General features: G+C 47.7%; 1 protein-coding gene across 6 annotated transcripts in view; it reads left to right on the top strand.

The window, feature by feature from the left end:
- The window catches only part of LOC115638725 (excitatory amino acid transporter 1-like), a 117074-nt gene that overhangs the window by 73845 nt on the left and 21063 nt on the right, over nt 1-22166 (top strand). For 5 of the 6 annotated variants that reach the window (XM_030540671.1, XM_030540667.1, XM_030540668.1 and 2 more), the window contains 3 exons: nt 375-579; nt 9237-9279; nt 10666-11009. In XM_030540671.1, coding sequence (XP_030396531.1) covers nt 375-579; nt 9237-9279; nt 10666-11009 — 592 coding nt within the window. The remainder of the gene's footprint in view (nt 1-374; nt 580-9236; nt 9280-10665; nt 11010-22166) is intronic. The other variant, XM_030540672.1, reaches the window with a different exon arrangement.

Raw genomic sequence — 22166 nt, 5'->3', positions numbered from 1 at the left:
CCTGCCTTCCACCCACACATCTCCCTGCACCCCAAACCCTGCCTCTGACCCCCCCATATCTCCTTGTAACCCCGCCTTCCACTCCCACATCTCCCTGCACCCCAAACCTGCCTCCCACCCCCACATCCCCCTGCACCCCAAACCCTGCCTCTCAACCCCACATCTCCCTGATTCCTTTTCAGTGTGCTATTCCCTTCTTCAATCCATATTCCCTTGCACTCCCACAGCCTTCTTCCACACCCCACATTGCCTTAGAGCCCCCAAAGTCTACTTCCTGCACCCCACAGTCCCCTGCACCCCCAAAGTCTCCCTCCAGCCCCACCACTGATTGAAGAAGTAGATGTTCTTGCCTTGTTCTGTGTGTGGCTGCCCAGGCATGGCCTCACTGGATGGCAAAGCCTCTGGGAAGATGGGACTGCGGGCCGTAGTCTACTACATGATGACAACCATCATAGCGGTCTTCATCGGCATCCTCATGGTGATCATCATCCATCCAGGCAAAGGGTCCAAAGACAAACTGCACCGGGAGGGCAAGATTGAGCAGGTGCAAACAACTGATGCCTTCATGGACCTGGTCAGGTGAGTAAACAAGTTGGTGTGCAGTAAGAACATGCCCCTGTGATAAGGTTGCCATCCTGCACTGAAAGCCATTCAAACCCCTGCACTGCCCTTGGAGAATATTCTCTGAATAACCTCTGAAAGGAGACCAAGGCGCTGTCTTTCAGAGTTCCCTAGGGGTGCTCAACCTCCTCTGCTCCACCCCAAGCCCTGCCCCCACTCTACCCCACCCGTCCCATTCTGCCTCCCACCCTGCCTCTTCCCACCCCATTCTGCGCCTCTGCCCTTGCCTCTTTCTGCTCTGCTCCTCCCCTTCCCCCCAGCTCCTCCTGCACCCTGCTGAACAGCTGATCACCAGTGGATAACATAAAACAAGCATCTGAACAACAATATATTCACACCATCCGTTGCAGAAAAACCTGAAGTGTTAGTCTTCCTCCTCCTCCTCATACTCACCAGCATCATCACCAGTGGCCATCATCTTGGCATCTCCCAAGGCAGGCAGGCTGAGATACAATTTTTATAATGGGTTATGCTGATGCCCCTATGCCTAATGCATGTTCAGTAGCGGTTTCAGCCCCTTTTCTTATCGGTATTTCCTCACCTAGTAATGCTGAGGTGCCCTTCTCCCATAAGTTAATAGGCCTTTTACCTCAAGTTCATTAACATATACATCAATTAGTTACCATGACCTTCCGGTGGTCAGACATCTGCTGATGTTCCTAACTTAAAAATATCTAAAACTGATATCAACAGGCATCATGTGGTCATCTATCAGCAGTTGGGTCATTACAGCATTCTATGGTGTGATATCTCATGATCTAGGGTTACTGCTGGTCAGCTGTTTATGTTAAGGCTTTTGGGACCTTATCTCTTGATTAGTTTAGCTAAACTATTGTCTTGTAGGCCTTGAGGCTTGTAGGGTCATTGGATTACTGCCTTAATTTATGCCCATGCCTTACCTAAACTTTGTCTACACTGGCAAGTGAAAGACAAACTTTTGTCATCCAGAGGTGTTAAAAAGCACCCTCCTGAAAGACAAAAGTTTGGTTAACCGCTCCTTGGGGGAGGAAGTTTTTTGTTGGCAGGAGAGAACAGCGTCTACACAGCACGCCTTTTAGCAGCACAGCCATGTCATTAGAAGCTGTGTAGTGTAGACGTAGCCTTAGCAATACCTATACCCATAGGCTACAGCTCACATACAGTAAGAACATAAGAACGGCCACACTGAGTCAGACCAATGGTTCATCTAGCCCAGACTTCTGTCTTCCAGCAGTGGCTGGTGCCAGATGCTTCAGAGGGAATGAACAGAACAGGGCAATTTATCAAGTGATCCATCCCTGTTGTCCAGTGCCAGCTTCTGGAGTCAGATATATGGGGGCACCCAGAGCATGGGGTTGCATTCTTGGCCATCTTAACTAACAGCCATTAATGGACCTATCCTTATGAATTCCTTTTTGAACCAAGTTATACATTTAACCTTCACAACATCCCCAACGAGTCCCACAGATTGTCTGTTGTGTTATTTTATAGACCTCTATCATATCCCCCGTTAGTTGTTTCTTTTCTAAGCCGAACAATTCAAGTCTTTTAAATCTATTTAAGCCATTCCGTTCCCCCAATCATTTTAGTTGCTCTTCTCTGAACTTTTTCCAATTCTAATATATCTTTTTTGAGGTGGGACCACCAAGACTGCATGCAATATTCAAATACCATGGATTTATGTAGTGGCATTGTGATATTTTCTATCTTATCCTCTCTCTTTCTTAATGGTTCCTAATATTATGTACCTTGAACAGATGTGTTCAGAGAACTATCCACAGTGACTCCAAGATCTCTTTCTTGAGAGGTAACAGCTAATTTAGACCCTGTAATTTTGTATATAGTGGTTCCTAACATTCTATTAGATATTTTGACTGCCAGTGCATACTGAGCAGATGTTTTCAGAGAACTATCCACAGTGACTCCAAGATCTCTTTCTTGTGTGGTAATAGTTAATTTAGACCCCATCATTTTATAATAGGGTTGTCGATTAATTGCAGTTCACTCACGCGATTAGCTCAAAAAATTAATTGTGATTTAAAAAATTAATCATGATTAATTGCAGTTTTAATTGCACTGTTAAACAATAGAATACCAATTGAAATTTATTAACTATTTTTGGATGTTTTTCTACATTTTCAAATATCTTGATTTAAATTATAATACAAAATGCAAAGTGTACAGTGTTTACATTATATTATAATTTTTATTACAAATATTTGCTCAGTAAAAATGATAAACAAAAGAAATAGTATTTTTCAATTCACCTCATACAAGTACCATAATGCAATCTCTTTATTGTGAAAGCGCAACTTACAAATGTAGATTATTTTTGTTACGTAACTGCACTCAGAAACAAAACAATATAAAACTTTAGAGCCTACAAGTCATAGAATCAGAATAATAGAATATTAGGGCTGGAAGGGACCTCAGGAGGTCATCTAGTCCAACCCCCTGCTCAAAGCAGGACCAATCCCCAACAAGTCCACTCAGTCCTACTTCTTATTCAGCCAATCACTAAGTCAAACAAGTTTGTTTACATTTATGGGAGATAATGCTGCCAGCTTGTTATTTACAATGTTACCTGAAAGTGAGAACAGGCATTTGCATGGCACTTTTGTAGCCGGCATTGCAAGGTATTTACGTGCCAGATATGCTAAACATTCATGTGCCCCTTCATGCTTCAGCAACCATGACAGAGGACATGTTTCCGTGCTGATGATGCTCGTTTAAAAAATAATGCGTTAATTAAATTTTTACTGAACTCCTTGGGGGAGAATAGTATGTCTCCTGCTCTGTTTTACCCGCATTCTGCCATATATTTAATATTATAGCAGTCTTGGATGATGACCCAGCACGTTGTTCATTTTAAAAACCACTTTCACTGCAGATTTGACACAACACAAAGAAGGTACCAATGTGAGATTTCTAAAGATAGCTATAGCATTTGACCCAAGGTTTAAGAATCTGAAGTGCCGTCCAAAATCTGAGAGGGACGAGGTGTGGAGCATGTTTTCAGAAGTCTTAAAAGAGCAACGCTCTGATGCAGGAACTACAAAACATGAACCACCAAAAAAGAAAATCAACTTTCTGAGGTGGCATCTGAGTCAGAGGATGAAAATGAACATGTGTCGGTCTGCTCTGCTTTGGATTGTTATCGAGCAGAACCCATCATCAGCATGGATACATGTCCTCTGGAATGGTAGTTGCAGCATCGGGACATATGAATCTTTAGCTCATCTGGCACGTAAATATCTTGCAACGCTGTCTACAACAGTGCCATGAGAAGGCCTGATCTCACTTTTGGGTAACATTGTAAACAAGAAGCAGGCAGCATTATCTCCTGAAAATGTAAACAAATTTGTTTGTCTGAGTGACTGGCTGAACAAGAAGTAAGACTGAGTGGACTTGTAGCTGCTGAAGTTTTGCATTCTTTTATTTTTGAATGCAGTTATTTTTTGTGCATAATTCTACCTTTGTAAATTCAACTTTCATGATAAATAGATTGCACCACAGTACAGTATGAGGTGAATTGAAAAATACTATTTCTTTTGTTTTTTACAGCACAAATATTTGTAATAAAAAATAAATATAAAGGGAGCACTGTACACTTTGTATTCTGTGTTGTAATTGAAATCAATATATTTGAAAATGTAGAAAACATCCAAAAATATTTAAATAAATGGTATTCTATTATTAACAGTGTGATTAATCACGCAATTAATCATGATTCATTTTTTTAATCACTTGACAGCTCTATTTTATATGTATAGTTAAGATTATGTTTTCCAATGTGCATCACTTTGCATTTATCCACATTGAATTTCAGCTGCCATTTTGTTGCACAGTCACCAGTTTAGTGAGATCCCTTTGTAATGCTTTGCAGTCAGTTTTGTATTATAATTTTGTATTGTTGGCAAACTTTGCCATCTTACTGTTTACCTCTTTTTTCAGACCATTTATGAATATGTTGAGCAGGATTAGTTCCAATACAGACTCTCCACTGGGAAAAACTCACCATTTATTTTAAAAGATGTCTGTTTGTCTCTAACCACTTCTTTTGCTCTGTTGTTTGTCTGTGTTGGCATTTTTTTGGTCTTCTTACTTTTTTTTTTTTTTAATTTGAGGGTATACATTTAGTTTGAGCCTCTATTATGATATTTTTAAAAAGTTTCCATGCAGCTTGCAGGTATTTCACTGTTGTGACTGTTTCTTTTAATTTCCATTTAACTAGCCTCCTCATTTTTATGTAGTTCCCCTTTTTGAGGTTAAATGCTACTGTGGCATGTTTCTTTGGTGTTTTCCCCCCTACTAAGATGTTAAATTTGATTACATTTTGATTGCTATTACTGAGTGGTTCAGTAATAATCACCTTTTGGACCAGATCCTGTGCTCCACTTAGGACTAAATCAAGAATTGCTTCTCCCCTTGTGGGTTCCACAACAAGCCTCTCCAAGAAGCAGTCATTAATAATGTCTGGAAATGTTATTTCTGCATCCCAGCCTGAGGTGACATGTTCCCAGTCAATATGGGGATAGTTGATATTCCCCATTATTATTGTGTTTTCTGTTTTTGTAGCCTCTCTAAGCCCCCTAAGTGTTCACAGGCACTGTCACCATCCTGGTCAGGTGGTTGATAGTATATTCCTACTGCAATACTCTTACTACTGAGGCACAGAATTTCTATCCAGAGAAATTCTATGGTACATTTGGAGTCATTTAAGATTTTTATTCTATTTGACTCTATGCTTTCTTTCACATATGGTGCCACTCCCCTACCAGTGGAACCTACTCTATCACTCCTATATATTCTGTACCCTGGTATTAACATGTCCCATTGATTATCATTCCACCAAGTTTCTGTGATACCTATCATGTCAATATCCTCTTTTAATACCAGGCACTCTAGTTCACCCATCTTACTATTTAGACTTTTGCATTTGCAAACCCTTATAAAATCTGACAATATTTAGTTGTTTGCCTTCATGTGATGCAAGAAAGCTTATACTAACATCTGTTAGTCTATAAGGTGCCACAGGACTCTTTGTCACTTTTTACAGATCCAGACTAACATAGCTACCCCTCTGATATCTTCTATTTCATTTGACTGTTTCTCTTTGGTTCCTACCTGACTTTATCAACTTCTGTCCTCTCCTCTTTACTAGGTTATGAAGTATCCCCTTTAATAAATCCTTCCCTAAGGGATGTGCCTGTCTGAATTGTGGCCACCTCGCCTGTCAGCTTTCCCCAGTCCTTAGTTTAGAAACTATTTATGACCTTTTTAATTTGTTTAGGTGGAACCCATCTTTCCTGAATAGGCTCTGCCTTTCCCCCTAGTTCCTAATAAAACTAAATCCATTCTTTCAACACCATCATCTGATCCACACATTGAGACTTTGAAATTCTGTCCGTCTAGCTGGCCCTGTATGTGGAACTGGAAGCATTTCAGAGAATGCTCCCATGGAGGTCCTGGACTTCAGTCTCTTACCTAGCAGCTTAAATTTGGCCTCCAGGACCTCTCTCCTGCCTTTCTCTATGTCAATGGTACCTACATGTACAGCGACCACTGGCATCTCCCCAGCACTGCACATAAGTCTGTCTAGGTGTCGAGAGATCTGCAGCTTTCACACCCTTGAGGCAATTCCCCAGGCGGTTCTCCTGCTCATCACAAACCCAACTGCTTATATTTCTAATAATTTAATCCCCCATTATATTACCTGTCTTTTCCTAGGTTTCAGAGTAGCAGCCATGTTAGCCTGTATCCGCAAAAAGAACAGGAGTACTTACGGCAACTTAGAGACTAACAAATTTATTTGAGCATAAGCTTTCATGGGCTACAGCCCACTTCATCGGATGCATAGAATGGAACATATATATATATGCAATACAGAGAACATGAAAAGGTGGGAGTTGTCCTACCAACTCTAAGAAGCTAATTAATTAAGAGAAAAAAACATTTGTAGTGATAATCGAGATGTCCCATTACAGACAGTTTGACAAGAGATGTGAGAATACTTAAAATGGGAAAATAGAGTCAATGTGTGTAATGGCTCAGCCTTTCTCAGTCTCTATTCATGCCTAAGTTGATAGTGTCTAATTTGCATATTAATTCAAGTTCAGCAGTTTCTCATTGGAGTCTGTTTTTGAAGCTTTTCTGTTGCAAAATTGCCACCTTTATGTCTGTTACTGAGTGGCCAGAGAGGTTGAAGTGTTCTCCTATTGGTTTTTAAATACTATGATTCCTGTTGTCAGATTTGTGTCTGTTTATTCTTTTGCGTAGAGACTGTCCGGTTTGGCCAACGTACTTGGCAGACGTGCAGGGGAACAAGCCCCTGATGGCATGGCTGATGGGATTAGGTCCTTTTAATGATGTCATTTGAATAGATATGCGGACAGAGTTGGCATTGGGCTTTGTTGCAAGGATAGGTTCCTCACAGGTCTTGGGAGACAGACCTGTCCTTGCTTACAGATAGCCCCCCAACCTGAAGCAAATACTCACCAGCAACCACACACCACACCACAGAAACACTAACCCAGGAACCTACCCTTGCAACAGCCTTTGATTTAATGCTGTGTAAGCAGATAGAATAATATCAAGCAGGTAAACTGAGGTGCATATTGTATTCATAAAAATAATATAGATATGTCCCTCGTTCTCCTCGTCCAGTCATTCTGAATCTCTTTAATCATGCTTGGGAAGAGAATAAGGAGCTTCTCACAAAATACCCTGAGGCTATGAAATCCTCACCGGGAGGAGCTGCAAATAGTAGAGGTGAGAGAAACAATGCAAAGGGGAGATTGAAAATAGGGTCAGCAACTAGATCTCTCTGAAATATGCCTGGGGAAAAATAATCTGAGGCAGCCCCTTTTCTGCCACAGACACAGGGACACTTGGGAAGCAGGAGCTGCTGAGAAAAACTAGGGCCTTACTCTCCCCTGCCCTGTAACTTGTGCAGTCTTTACACCAATGCAAGGTAGAAACGTAGGACTGGAAAGGACCCCAAGAGGTCTTCTAGTCCAGTCCCCTGCACTCATGGCAGGACTGAGTATTATCTAGACCAGGGGTTCTCAAACTGGGAGTTGGCACCCCTCGGGGACGCGAGGTTATTATATGGGGGTCGTGAGCTGTCAGCCTGCACCTCAACCCCAGCTTTGCATCCAGCATTTATAATGGTGTTAAATATATTAAAAAGTGTTTTTAATTTCTAGGGGGGGTCGCACTCAGAGGTTTGCTATGTGAAAGGGGTCACCAGTACAAAAGTTTTGAGAACCACTGATCTAGACCATCCCTGACAGGTGTTGTCCAACCTGCTCTTAAAAATCTCCAATGATGGAGATTCCACAACCTCCCTAGGCAATTTATTCCAGTGCTTAACCACCCTGACAGGAAGATTTTCCTAATGTCCAACCTAAACCGCCCTTGCTGCAGTTTAAACCCATTGCTTCCTGCCCTAGTCTCAGAAGCTAAGCAGAACAATTTGTAGCAGCAGTGAAGTCCTACTATTCTGATGTGGTAGCAATTTACACGCACTTCACACTCACTTTGCCCTGGTGTAAATGGTTATACAAGGCACAGACACACAAGAAACTAGCTAATAGGCTTAGAGCTGACAGTGAATTAGACATGAATTTGCACTAAGACATGGCTACAAAAAGCCCAGTGCAATTTGATGCTGTATGATACAATGGCATCATGTCTCTGTGCATGGAAATTGTAGTGCCTTTCTCGATGACTCTGGTGTGATGCGCCTGGAATGTTGCCTTCACTTTGGTGCATCCTGCTGTCAGAAAGGCAGTGATGAAATGGAGGAAGTTCAGGTGGGCTGGTTGGAACCCCCAAATTCCAATTCCACAGGAAATTCAAAATTTTTAAAAAAATTGTTCCACATTAGAATGAAAACTCACAATTCTGACATTTTCCATGGAGCAGGAGGAGTCCAGAATTTTCGTTTAAAAAAATGGAAATGACATTCTGTGTCAACTTTTTCTAAACAAAATTGATGAGACTCCCTGAACTGCCTGTAGCTCTGTCTGCCTGCCAGGGGGGAGTGGGAGCCACTGAGAAGCAAGGAGCTTGTAAGTGATTGACGAGATAGAGAAAGGCACCATTTGGGCTGAATATTGGGGGTGGGACAGTGAGATGTATCAAGCAGGGGAACTCATCTTGCAGGAAGCAATGGAAGCTGCACAGCTTGGGACACTTAAAATTGGATTATGCCAGAGAATGGAGAGGGAGAGGATGGTTTGGTCTTTTCCTTCTCTAACTTTGATGATCCTAGGACCCTATCCATAGCTGCATAAAACCTAGCTCACACAGACCAGCGTCCCAGGGCCACGAGCTGCCACTTGGGAGCACAGCCACGTTTAAATGTTTCAGGAAGTAGGACTGAGTGGACTTGTAGGCTCTAAAGTTGTACATTGTTTTATTTTTTGGGACTAGAGCGCTTTCTTGCTTGGCATCATCTGGAAGGGCGCAGAATAACCTGAAAGAAGACTCAGTGCTATTGGCATTGAGCTCTTACTAACCTTGACTATCCCAACTAGAGACAGCGCTTAACCATGAGTATAAGGCAATAGGCCTGCTCACCTGGCTCTCAGCCAGATGGCAGCATAACCTCCTGTTTTTATTTGCTGCAGGAACATGTTCCCGCCGAACCTAGTAGAAGCCTGCTTCAAACAGGTACGGACACTGGTTCCCCATGCCTGCTTCTTTCTGCCCACCACTCTGATTGTCCTTTATGCCTGTGCAGAACAGTCTGCACTCTGAACTGCCCCTTTCTGGAATGCAGCCCCAGGGATGGGTTTAGGCCACCTTTGCACCTCCCAGAGTGCACTGCTCCAACAAGCACTGCAGCCCCCAGTATAAATTAGAGCAGCTCCCAGGCATCCTTGCCCAGTCGTCTATAGATTGGTCAGCAGCCGGAATTGCTGGAGCACAGACTGATCTGGCCACCACCCTTCCTGCTCTTGGCTTGCTCCTCTCAGGGACCTGCCAGGGAGCAGTGTGGGGCCTTATATGCCAGCCCTATACTGTCTGTGAACAAGGGGAGGTCCCTCAGGGCTTTATAGTACCTGTGCATTCAGGAGCAGTATAAAAGGCCCATAACAGGAGCCCGGATATCTGGCCCAACGGTGTCAGTTGGATGTAAAATGAAACCAAATGAGATTCCCCACTCACAGTCCTAGCCATTGCACCATCCCCTGCTGAGCTGTAGAAGAAACTTCTTTCCCTGAGCGCAGGTAGCACAGCATCTGGGTCATTTGGTAAGCTGGTCCCATTCAAACAGTATATGTTTTAATACAGCCAAATGCAAAGTCAGACATCTAGGAACAAGGACTGCAGGCCATGCCTACAGAATGGGGAGCCGGATCTTGTATCCAGTGACTCTGGAAAGGGTCTAGGGGTCATAGTGGACAAGCCATGGAACACAAGCTCCCAGTGTAATGCTGTGGCAGGAAGAGCTAATGCGACCCTTGTATGGATAAAGAGGGGTGCAGTGAATAGGAATTGGGAGATGTTTCTACCTGTGTAAACAGCAGTGGTGAGACTGGCCCTGGAATGCTGTGTCCAGGTCTGGGATCCACATTTTTGAAAGGATGTTTTAAAAATTGAGAGGATGCAGAAAAAATCCTCGCAAATCATTTGAGGCTTGGAGAAAATGCCTGACAGTGAGAGACTTAAAGAGTTCCTTCAGCTACCCAGAGAAAAGGTGGATTCTCATCTCTTGATGTCTTCAGATCCAGACCAGAATCTTTCTGGAAACTTTGCATTGGCTAAACCCGAGTTATTGGGCTCAACAGGGGAAACTGAGTGAAATGTAAGGACCTGTGCTATACAGGAAGTCAGACCTGATGATCTAATAGTCCCTTATAGCCTTACACTCTATGATCTAAACGTCTATGAATCCTTGCATCGAGCTAGGTAATTAGACAGGCCCAAACAGTTGTCAGCCAAGTCACTGGGAGTTCAGGCTCAGGCCCTTTATGCTGCTCAGCAGCTGTGGAGAAGTGCAGGGTTATCGTACAGAGGCTTGTGGGCACAGCTGATAATAGTGTATCATTTCAGTACAAGACGCAGTACAGCACCAGGGTCTTCACCAGAACCATCCTCCACAGCAGCAATGTCACAGCAGGGACCACTGCCAACTCACAGGCTTCCATGCCCGAGAATGTCACCGGCACCCTGGAGAACGTCACACGCACCCTTAGGAGCCTGCAGGAAGTGCTGAGCTTTGAGGAAACCATCCCCATCCCCGGCTCAGCGAACGGGGTGAATGCGCTGGGCCTGGTGGTGTTCTCCGTGTGTTTTGGCTTGGTGATTGGCAGCATGAAGCAGAAGGGACGGGCCCTGCAGGAGTTCTTCAACTGCCTCAACGAAGCCATCATGAGACTGGTGGCCATTATCATCTGGTGAGGAGCAGGGTGGGTGGGGCAAGGAGACCTGATGAGAGATGAGGGTAATTTTAAAGGTGACATGCATGAGGAAAACAAATGTGTATGGGCCCCATTTTGCTCCTTAGTGCTGGAGGGAGAAGCCTGGATGGGATTTTCATTCACAAGCGTGTGTTGGATTTTGTTTGTTGTTTTTATCATAGATATATCAGGGAGGCCAGGACATGACCTCCTTAATGCTGCTTGAGGGCTCCTTGGAGGACTAGAGAGCTGGAGTGGGGGGTCACTAAGCCATTACCTAAAGGGCCAGGCTGCGAGTGTGGCACACACAGAGATTTCCTCCCAGCTGTTTTCCAGGAGCTTTAATTAATGTTGAATGGTATTGGGCCAAGTACCAAACCCTGTGGAACCCCACTAGAAACATCCCCATTCAGTGAATCCCCACTGACAATTACTTTTTGAGATCTGTCCATTAACCAGTTTTTAATCAATTGAACATGTGCTCTGTTAAGATTGTATAGTGCTAATTTTTAATTAGAATATCGTGATACTAACTCAAATGTCTTACCAAAGTTTAAGTATATTATATCTATGCAGTTATTTTTATCAGCCAACCTTGTAATCACTTCAGAGAATGAAATCAGTTTTATTTGACAAGATGTATTTTCCAGAAAACTATGTTGACTGGAATTAATTGTATTCCTATTCTTGGATTCTTTGTTGATTGAATCCTTTATCAGTTTTTCCATTATTTTGCCTTCATGTAAGGCTAACTGGCCTGTAGTTACCCAGGTCATCCCACTTGCCTTTTTTGAATATTGGCATAGCATTAGCACTCTTCCATCATTAACATCAGCAGGCCAGAAATATCCTCAGCCAGCTCCTTAAGCACTCTTGGGTTCAAGTTAACTGAGCCTGCTAATTTAAAAATATTTATCTCTGGTAGATATTAACATCCTCCTAATTTACTAATCAGGTTGAAAGCACTTCATCATCCCTATGTGATATGAGTACATCATCCTGCCTCTTTCCAAATACAGAATAGAAATACTTATTGAACCGGAGCAGCAGAGCAATGGGTATAGGGGACTAGAGCTCCCTCAAGGGAAATATTCTGGGGGAAGGGCTTATGTATGTATGTATGTATGTCCCTTCCAGTGTTTTCCCCCACAATATCTCATGGAAATGACAGTGGGATTGGGAGGAGGGGCTGGAACATCCTATGAGATCAGATCAGCCACGAGGAGCAGGTAGGAACACCAGTCCTGTGCCTGCCTTCCAGCCACTGTGGGTCCTGGTGGGGACACTTGGCCCAGAGAGGGGCAGGAACATATGTGCCAGCTGTCAGAGTAGGGTGAGAGATGGGAGGAGCACAGGGCACTGGGCACCAGCTGCCAAGGAACTGTTGTAGTAATGCCAGTAGGAACTGCTGGGACACCCTTTCCCAGCCTGTTGCCAGCTGCCCCTCTCTCATCCATCCCCCCACCAATTATCAGTAGCTCAATCTCGCTCCCCCTACTATCCATCTGCTGCAGGCCCATTCACAGCAAGCTTCCGTACTGAATCCTTCTGCCTTTGTGTATCATTATTAACATGTTTACCATGTCCATCAAGTAATGGGCCTATACCATTACTTGGAGTGATTTTTTACCTAATATATTTAAATTTCTTCTTAACATAAGAACAGCAATACTGAGTCAGACCAATAGTCCATCTAGCCCTGGATCTCGTCTTCTGACTGTGGCCAATGCCAGATGCTTCAAAGGGAAGGAACAGAAGAGGGACTTATTGAGTGATCCATCCCCTGTTGTCCAGTCCCAGCTTCTGGCAGTCAGAGGCTTAGGGACACTCAGAGCATGAGGTTCTTGTGTTATGTGAAGGGGTAAATAAAGCTTCCTTATCCACTTTCACTACACCAGTCATGATTTTTTAGACTACTGTATCCCTCCTTAGTGGTCTCATTTCCAAGCTGAACAGTTCCAGTAATTTTAATCCCTCCTCATATGGAAGTTGTTCCAGCCTTTAATCATTTTTGTTGCCCTTCTGTGTATCTTTTCCAATTCCAATATATCTTTTTTGAAATGGGGCAAACAGAACTGCATTCAAGGTGATGGCCTATCATGGATTTGTGTAGTGGCAATGTGATATTTTACAGACTTTTTTATCTATCCCTTTCCTAGTAGTTCCTAACATTCTGTTAGATTTTTTGACTGCCACTGCATATTGAGTGAATGTTTTCAGAGAACTATCCACAATGACTCCAAGATCTCTTTCTTGAGTGGTAACAGCTAATTTAGACCCCATAATTTTATATGTATAGTTGGGATTAGATTTTCCAGTGTGCATCACTTTGCATTTATCAACATTGATTTTATCTGCCATTTTGTTACCCAGTCACCCAGTTTTGTGAGATCCCTTTGTAACGCTTCACAGTCACCTTTGGGCTTAACTATTTTGAGTAATTTTGTATTGTCTGCAAATTTTGCCACTTACCTGTTTACCCCCTTTTCCAGATCAATTATGAATATGTTGAACAACTCTGGTCCCAGTACAGATTCCTGGGGCACACTGCTATTTACCTCTTCGTTCTGAAAATCATATATTCCTATCCTTTGTTTCCTATCTTTTAACCAGTTATTGATCCATGAGAGAACCTTCCTTCTTACTCCATGACAGCTTACTCTGTTTAAGAACTTTGAGGAGGGACCTTGTCAAAGGCTTTCTGAAAGTCAAAGTGCACTCTGTGCACTGGATCACCCTTGTCCACATGCTTGTTGACTCCCTCAAACAATTCTCATAGACTGATGAGGCACAATTTCCTTTACAAAAACCATGTTGTCAAGTATTGGGGGTAGCTGTGTTAGGCTGTATCCACAAAAACAACAAGGAGTTCGGTGGCACCTTAAAGACTAACAGATTTATTTGGGCATAAGCTTTGGTGGGTAAAAAACCTCACTTCTTCAGATGCATAGAATGAAGATTACAGATGCAGACATTATATAATGACACATGAAGAGAAAGGAGTTACCTCACAAGTGGAGAACCAGTTTTTACAAGGCCAATTCGATCAGGGTGGATGTAGCCCACTCGCAATAATAGATGAGGACGTGTCAATTCCAGGAGAGGCAAAGCTGCTTTTGTAATGAGCCAGCCACTACCAGTCCCTATTCAAGCCCAAATTAATGGTGTTAAATTTGCAAATGAATTGTAGTTCTTCAGTTTCTCTTTGAAGTCTGTTTCTGAAGTGTTTTTGTTCAAGTATAGCTACTTTTAAATCTGTTATAGAATGTCCAGGGAGATTGAAGTGTTCTCCTACTGGATTTTCTGTGTTACCATTCCTGATGTCCAATTTGTGTTGATTTATTCTTTTACATAGAGACTGTCCGTTTTGGCCAATGTACATGGTAGAAGGGCATTGCTGGCATATGATGGCCTATATAACATTAGTAGACGTGTAGGTGAATGAGCCCTTGATGGTGTGGCTGATGTGGTTGGGTCCTTTGATGGTGTTGCTAGAGTGGATATGGGGACAGAGTAGGCAACGAGGTTTGTTACAGGAATTGGTTCCTTGTTGGTTCCATGTTGACTCTTGCTCAACAAATTGTGTTACTTTATGTGTCTGATAATTCCGTTCTTTACTGTAGTTTCAACTAATTTGCCTGGTACTGAAGTTAGGTTTACCAGTCTGTATTTGTCAGGAGCACCTCTGGAGCCTTTTCAAAAAATGCGTCACATTAGCTACCCTCCAGACTGATTTAAGCAATAGATTACATACTAGAGTTCTGCAATTTCACATTTGAGTTCCTTCAGAACTCTTGGGTGAATACCATCTGGACCTGATAACTTATTACTGGTTAATTTAACAATTTGATCCAAAACCTTCTCTACTGACACCGCAATCTGCCGCAGTTCCTCAGATATGTCACCTAATAAGAATGGCTCAGGTGTGGGAATCTCCCTACCATCTTCACAGTGAAGACCGATACAAAGAATTCATTTAGCGTCTCTGCAATGGCCTTATCTTTCTTCAGTGCTCCTTTAGCACCTCGATTGTCCAGTGGCCCCAGTGATTGTCCTTAGCCCTGCCAGCCATGGATTTTATCCTGATGTCTTTACTTTCCTGTAAGGGTCTGGTGCTGGGGCTCGTCCCTCTCAGGCGCGGCGGGGAGCCAGGGCGCCTCGCTACACAGCAGCAATCTGTCCAGGGCTCAGACTCTTCAGCGGGGCTGAGCAAACAAACAGTCTCTAAGCAAGTCAGAGTCCCGGCCCTTCAACAGGGGCTGGGCGGACACAGAGTCCGTAAGCCCGGCCCTGAAGCAGGGCAGGGCAACAAACAGTTCAGGCTCAGGCCTTTCAGCAGGGCTGAGCAAATACAGAGTCTCTAAGCCCGGTCCTGGAGCAGGGTGGGGCAACAAACATCGGTAAGAGTCAGACCCTCAGGCAGGGGCTGAACAGCGAGATAAACAGTACAGAAGGCTTCCTCAGGCCAGGGGGAGGGGGAGTCTGCCACACTTGGAAGGGTGGCAGGGGAGACGCAGGCCCTCCCACTCCACTGCGTCCTGGCCCGGGGCCCTGGCAGCGGCCAAGATTCGCTGCAGTCAGTGGGGATCCTGGCCGCAACACACTGACATGGGTTCAGGGTCCCTGGAGCCAGACTGGGGTCGGCTACCCCCGGGCCACTTCCACTCTCCCCGTCTCTAGGTACCTGTCTCTCGCCAGGTTCGTCTGGTGGGTCCCAGTCCATGGGTTCCTCAGGATACCGGCCATAGGGGAGCTCAGGCGACTCCTCTGGATACCGAGCGTAGGGAAGCTCAGGCAGCTCCTCTGGATACCGGGCGTAGGGAAGCTCAGGCAGCTCCTCATGATACCGGGCGTAGGGAAGCTCAGGCAGCTCCTCTGGGTACCGGGCGTAGGGAAGCTCAGGCAGCTCCTCTGTGTACCGGGCGTAGGGAAGCTCAGGCAGCTCCTCTGGGTACCGGCATAGGGAAGCTCAGGCAGCTCCTCTGTGTACCGGGCGTAGGGAAGCTCAGGCAGCTCCTCTGGATACCGGGCATAGGGAAGCTCAGGCAGCTCCTCTGGATACCGGGCATAGGGAAGCTCAGGCAGCTCCTCTGGATACCGGGCATAGGGAAGCTCAGGCAGCTCCTCTGGATACCGGGCATAGGGAAGCTCAGGCAGCTCCTCTGGGTACCGGGCATAGGGAAGCTCAGGCAGCTCCTCTGGGTACCGGGCTCGGGGGAGCTCAGGCAACTCCTCAGGATACCGGGCATAGGGGAGCTCAGGCAGCTCCTCATGATACCGGGCTCGGGGAAGCTCAGGGAGCTCCTCTGGATACCGGGCGTAGGGAAGCTCAGGGAGCTTCTCTGGATACCGGGCTCGGGGAAGCTCAGGGAGCTCCTCTGGATACCGGGCGTAGGGAAGCTCAGGGAGCTTCTCTGGATACCGGGCGTAGGGAAGCTCAGGGAGCTCCTCTGGATACCGGGCGTAGGGAAGCTCAGGGAGCTCCTCTGGATACCGGGCGTAGGGAAGCTCAGGCAGCTCCTCTGGATACCGGGCATAGGGAAGCTCAGGCAGCTCCTCTGGATACCGGGCATAGGGAAGCTCAGGCAGCTCCTCTGGATACCGGGCATAGGGAAGCTCAGGCAGCTCCTCTGGGTACCGGGCGTAGGGAAGCTCAGGCAGTTCCTCTGGATACCGGGCGTAGGGAAGCTCAGGCAGCTCCTCTGGATACCGGGCGTAGGGAAGCTCAGGGAGCTCCTCTGGGTACCGGGCGTAGGGAAGCTCAGGCAGCTCCTCTGGGTACCGGGCGTAGGGAAGCTCAGGCAGCTCCTCTGGATACCGGGCGTAGGGGAGCTCAGGCAGCTCCTCTGGATACCGGGCGTAGGGGAGCTCAGGCAGCTCCTCTGGATACCGGGCGTAGGGGAGCTCAGGCAGCTCCTCTGGATACCGGGCACGGGGAAGCTCAGGCCAGCTCCTCTGGGTACCGGGCCTAGGGAAGCTCAGGCAGCTCCTCTGGGTACCGGGCGTAGGGAAGCTCAGGCAGTTCCTCAGGATACCAGGCTCGGGGGAGCTCAGGCAACTCCTCAGGATACCGGGCGTAGGGGAGCTCAGGCAGCTCCTCATGATACCGGGCTCGGGGAAGCTCAGGGAGCTCCTCTGGATACCGGGCGTAGGGAAGCTCAGGGAGCTCCTCTGGATACCGGGCGTAGGGAAGCTCAGGCAGCTCCTCTGGATACCGGGCATAGGGAAGCTCAGGCAGCTCCTCTGGATACCGGGCATAGGGAAGCTCAGGCAGCTCCTCTGGGTACCGGGCGTAGGGAAGCTCAGGCAGCTCCTCTGGATACCGGGCGTAGGGAAGCTCAGGCAGCTCCTCTGGATACCGGGCGTAGGGAAGCTCAGGCAGCTCCTCTGGATACCGGGCGTAGGGAAGCTCAGGCAGCTCCTCTGGATACCGGGCGTAGGGGAGCTCAGGCAGCTCCTCTGGATACCGGGCGTAGGGGAGCTCAGGCAGCTCCTCTGGATACCGGGCGTAGGGGAGCTCAGGCAGCTCCTCTGGATACCGGGCCTAGGGAAGCTCAGGCAGCTCCTCTGGGTACCAGGCGTAGGGAAGCTCAGGCAGCTCCTCTGGGTACCGGGCGTAGGGAAGCTCAGGCAGTTCCTCTGGATACCGGGCGTAGGGAAGCTCAGGCAGCTCCTCTGGATACCGGGCGTAGGGGAGCTCAGGCAGCTCCTCTGGATACCGGGCGTAGGGGAGCTCAGGCAGCTCCTCTGGATACCGGGTACGGGGAAGCTCAGGCAGCTCCTCTGGATACCGGGCACGGGGAAGCTCAGGCCAGCGCTCTTCTGGATACCAGGCACGGGGAAGCTCCGGCCAGCGCTCTTCTGGATACTGGGTACAGGGAGGCTTTGGCCAGCGCTCTTCTGGATACCGAGCTTGGGGCAGGCTGGGCCCGGTGGGAGCTCGAGCACCAGCGTCTGTCCCCTCTGGCGGCCTGCGCCTAACTGAGCGCTGGGGCCGGGCCTTTATACTTCCTGTCCCGCCTCTTAACTTCCAGGGGCGGGGACTGGCAGCAGTGGCTCCGCCCACCTCGGCGCCTGTTCTGACTCATCCTTCTCAGGTGCAGCGGCGAGCCAGGGCTCCTCGCTACATTATTAATTTTGTACTCTTTGTTGTATTTATCTATTCTCCTTTTTTCCAGTTGTTCTATTATGCTTTTCTGTTTCTAATTGCTGTCTTCACTTCCCCACTGAACCATGGATGGCCTTTTCAGGGCCGTCCGGGGGGAGGGCAAGTGGGGCAATTTGCCCGAGACCCCGCAGGGGCCCCCACAAGAGTTTTTGGGGCTCCCGGAGTGGGATCCTTCACTCTCTTCGGGGTCCCCGGAAAACTCTCGTGGGGCCCAGACCCCGGGAGCTTCTTCGGCGGCAATTTGGCGGCGGGGGTCCTTCCGCCCCGGGACCCGCCGCCTAAGTGCCCCGAAGACCCGTGGTAGGGGGTCCTTCCACCCTGGGACCTGCCACCAAAGTGCCCCAAAGACCCTTTGCGGGGGGTCCTTCTACCCCGGGACCCACCGCTGAAGTGCCCCGAAGACCGTTGGCGGGGGGTCCTTCCACCCCAGGACCTGCTGCCAAAGTGCTGGGTCTTCAGCGGCATTTCGGTGCCGGGGGCCTCCGCTGCGGGTCTTCGGGGCACTTTTGCGGCGGGTCCTGGAGCGGAAGGTCCTCCCACCGACTAATTACCGCTGAAGCAGGGTCCCCCTGCCACCGAAGACCCCAGGTTCCCTGAATCCTCTGGGCGGCCCTGGGCCTTTTGGCCAAAGTTGTCCTCTTTCGTGTGGACTTGTGGCTTTGGGGCATCTAATTAACACTTCTTGGAGAACTCACCATTGTAATCCACATTGTTCTGTCTACATTTTTCCTCACAGTCAATTTTGCTCAGACATTTTCCTCAGTGTTGGGGAATTAGGCTCTTTGAAGTATGTATATTACTGGCTGGGCCTGTCCTCCGTTTACCTGTATTGAATGTAACCGGGTCATGATCACTGGTCATTAGACAATCACCAGCTCCCAGCCCTGTGATTAATTAATCTGTATCCAGTATAGCATTCCTTCATGTTTGATGCAATACCTTTTGTGTTAGAAAATTATCTATATTTTTTAGAACTCTAACAATGTTTTACTGCTGGCTGAATGCAACCTCCAGTGTATGTCTCCAAGATTGAAGTCTCTCATAACAACAGAATTTTTCTGAACACGCATTACGGACAGAAGTAACTCATGCTGTTCTCTGATTCAGTGGTCTGGGCTTTGCTAATAGCACTTTGATCCATAGGCATACAAGATCCTTGGGTCTGAGCTGTCGATACCTCTAACACGGGTAATGGCATCTTCTGCCCACTGAGATCTTCCTAAACAGGTTATAAGCAGTGATTTTAACATTCCAGTCATGTGAATTGTCCCACCAAGTTTCAATAATACCAATCATATCAAATTTCTTCTCTATCAATGAGAATTTTCAGTTCCTCTTGCTTGGTACCCAGACTCTTAGCTTTGGCATTAAAACAACTGAAAAATTTCTTGTCTTCTCATTCTTTGGCACATCAGTTCAATTTATTCCCAGCGTACTGCATTTGAGTTTGTACCACATTTGCCTTCTTAGTATCCTCCTCTTGTGTTGCTAGCTTAATGTCCTCCTGACTGCTCCAGCTAGTCTCCAAGAACATTTCTTTGGATGAATGGGCCCCTTCACGCCTCTCAGCCACCTGTGCTGCAGATTGATGTGCTGAGCCTCTTCCCCAAGCACTAGGATCAGATTTGGGGCAGGGACTCTGCATCTCCAATCTTCTGCCTCCAGCTGGTTCATGCACTCCTCTAAACCACCCCTACCCCCCCCCCCCCAGCTTCTTTCCTCCTTTCTCATAGGCCCTCCAAGCTTACCAGGACATGAAGTGGTGAGAAGGAGAGTGGCGCTGGTGTGTAGTGTCCGGAGCAGTGGGTGGGCTCAGAGCAGCAGGGGATGTCAGATTGCAATGGGCATAGTGCAGAGAATGTTGGATATGGAGCGACATCAGAGCAGTGCGGGGGAGTCTGAACAATTGCAGGGAATGTGGGGTTTTGGAGTTGTCAGGGTATTAGAACAGTGCGTGGCAGAGTGGGGAGAAAAGGAGGGAGTCAGAGCTGTGCAGAAAGGGATGCTGGGTAGGTTTTGTCAGTCTCCCAAAACTGTCTCGTCCATTCCCCCCCAAATTTATCCACCTCTTCAAAAAAAGTCCACACTGACTCCATGCTAGTCCCTGCACAGCTGCTGCATTCTCACTCCTGCACCCACAGCTCCTCAATGTGGGTCCTGTGCTGACACCTGCCTCTCTATGCGAAGGAGGGCAAAGCAGGGTGTGCTGGAGAGGCAGAGACAGGAGGTGATACAGGGGCCGTGAAGGGACTAATATGGAGCAGCGTATTCAGTGGCCAGGATAATCATTGCCAAGGAGCCAGAGACAGTGAAGAGGGTGGGAGTATATGGGGTGCAGAGAGAATATTCTTCGAGTGCTTGCTCATATTGATTCCAATTAGGTGTGTGTGTGCCGTGCGCACATTCGTCGGAAGATTTTTACCCTAGCAACACTTGGAGGGTTGGCTGAGGCTCCCCCTGGAGTGGCACCGCCATGGTGCCGGAAATAGGCCCCTGCCGACCCAGTGCCCCTTCAGTTCCTTCTTACCGCCTGTGACAGTCCTTGGAACTGCGGAGCGCAGCATAGCTGATCTCCACCTCCCTAGCTTTACTCGTTGTTCTGTAGATAGTAGTTGTTAATAGTTTTAATAGTTTTAGCAGTTATAGTTTAGTTAATAGTAAGTTGTATATATATTGTAGATAGTACTTGGAGGGAGCAGGGTTCATCCCCTTCCCTCCTCCCTGGTACCAGAGCCCGTGCCTCAAGCCAACGCCAACGGGAGACCCCTGTGGCTCCTGCTTGAAGTGCCTGGGAGAATCCCATCAACCAGACAAGTGTCACATCTGTAAGGCTTTCAAGCCTCGAACAATGAAAGAGTGGGACTTTCGTTTTAAACAGCTCCTAATGGAAGCGGCACTTAGCCCGGTGCCTTTGGTACTGTGCACAGAACAGACACCATCAGTCCGAAGTGCTCCTTCGGCACCGGAATGACCCGGCACCGGCAAAGAATCTCGGCGCCGGCAGTCTCCACCAACTGGTGCAGTCGCGGCATCGTTCGCTGTCTCCGCGGCTTAAGAAGCAGCACAAACTACCTGCTGCTCCGGCACTGCCTGTGCCACCATTGGAGTAACAGCCCAGACCGGACCATCCCACTAAGACTCCAGCTCCAGCACTGCCAACTTTGGCACCGTCGATTCCGGCTTCACAAGGGCTGTTGAGTCCGGTGCACACAAGCTCCTCGGTGCACACCATGATTGCGCTCTGCCTACTGCCCACGCCGAAGACCTTCTTCACTGCTCGGGACCTGAGCGTGCTGATGGCGCTCAGACCGCCTCAGCCCCCGGCACCGCTGGTGCGGGCTATCCAAACTATAGGGAAACCTGCCTTGACGCAACCTTCCTCACTGAGTGTGACAGCCAAGCACTGATCTCGGTCCTGGTCCAGGTCGCGGTCCCAATCCCGCCGACGGTCCGGGACCCGGCACCACTTGCAGTCCTGGCACCGATCTCCATCTTGGCGCCGGTTGTACTTGTGGGGCTGCTCCACTTCACTCAGGTCTCCCTCCCGGTATGCTCGGTACCGATCCGGGTCCAGGCACCAGTCCCGGCGCTGGTCGCCTCGCAGCTGATCCCGACACCGTAGATCCTCATCGAGATCTGGATTAGCCTCCTGGTACTGTTATGACCGTCGGTCCCGACCCTGATTGCGGTACCACCGAAGATCCTGGCTCCTGTCTCCAGCTCCAAGGTGTGAACTGACAGAGCGGGACGGTGCAATGTCGCATGGGCGTTTGGCCACTCCTTAGCCTTCACAACCGAATTCGTCCTCCCCCCAGGCGGGGAGTGGCTACACACCCAGGGCCATGACTCCAAGGGTACTAGTCAAGGCTAATATGAAGGTCAAGACCCTGATCAGGGACCATCACAATGGTCCTTCTGGATGCCTTGGGCATACCACCAGGCTCAAGGCACCACCTCAGACGCCTCTCAGTCAGCTCATTCGGACC

The sequence above is a fragment of the Gopherus evgoodei genome, chromosome 22 (assembly GCF_007399415.2).
Source record: "Gopherus evgoodei ecotype Sinaloan lineage chromosome 22, rGopEvg1_v1.p, whole genome shotgun sequence".
NCBI classification, from domain to species: domain Eukaryota; kingdom Metazoa; phylum Chordata; order Testudines; family Testudinidae; genus Gopherus; species Gopherus evgoodei.
This window is presented reverse-complemented; position numbering and strand designations above follow the sequence as displayed.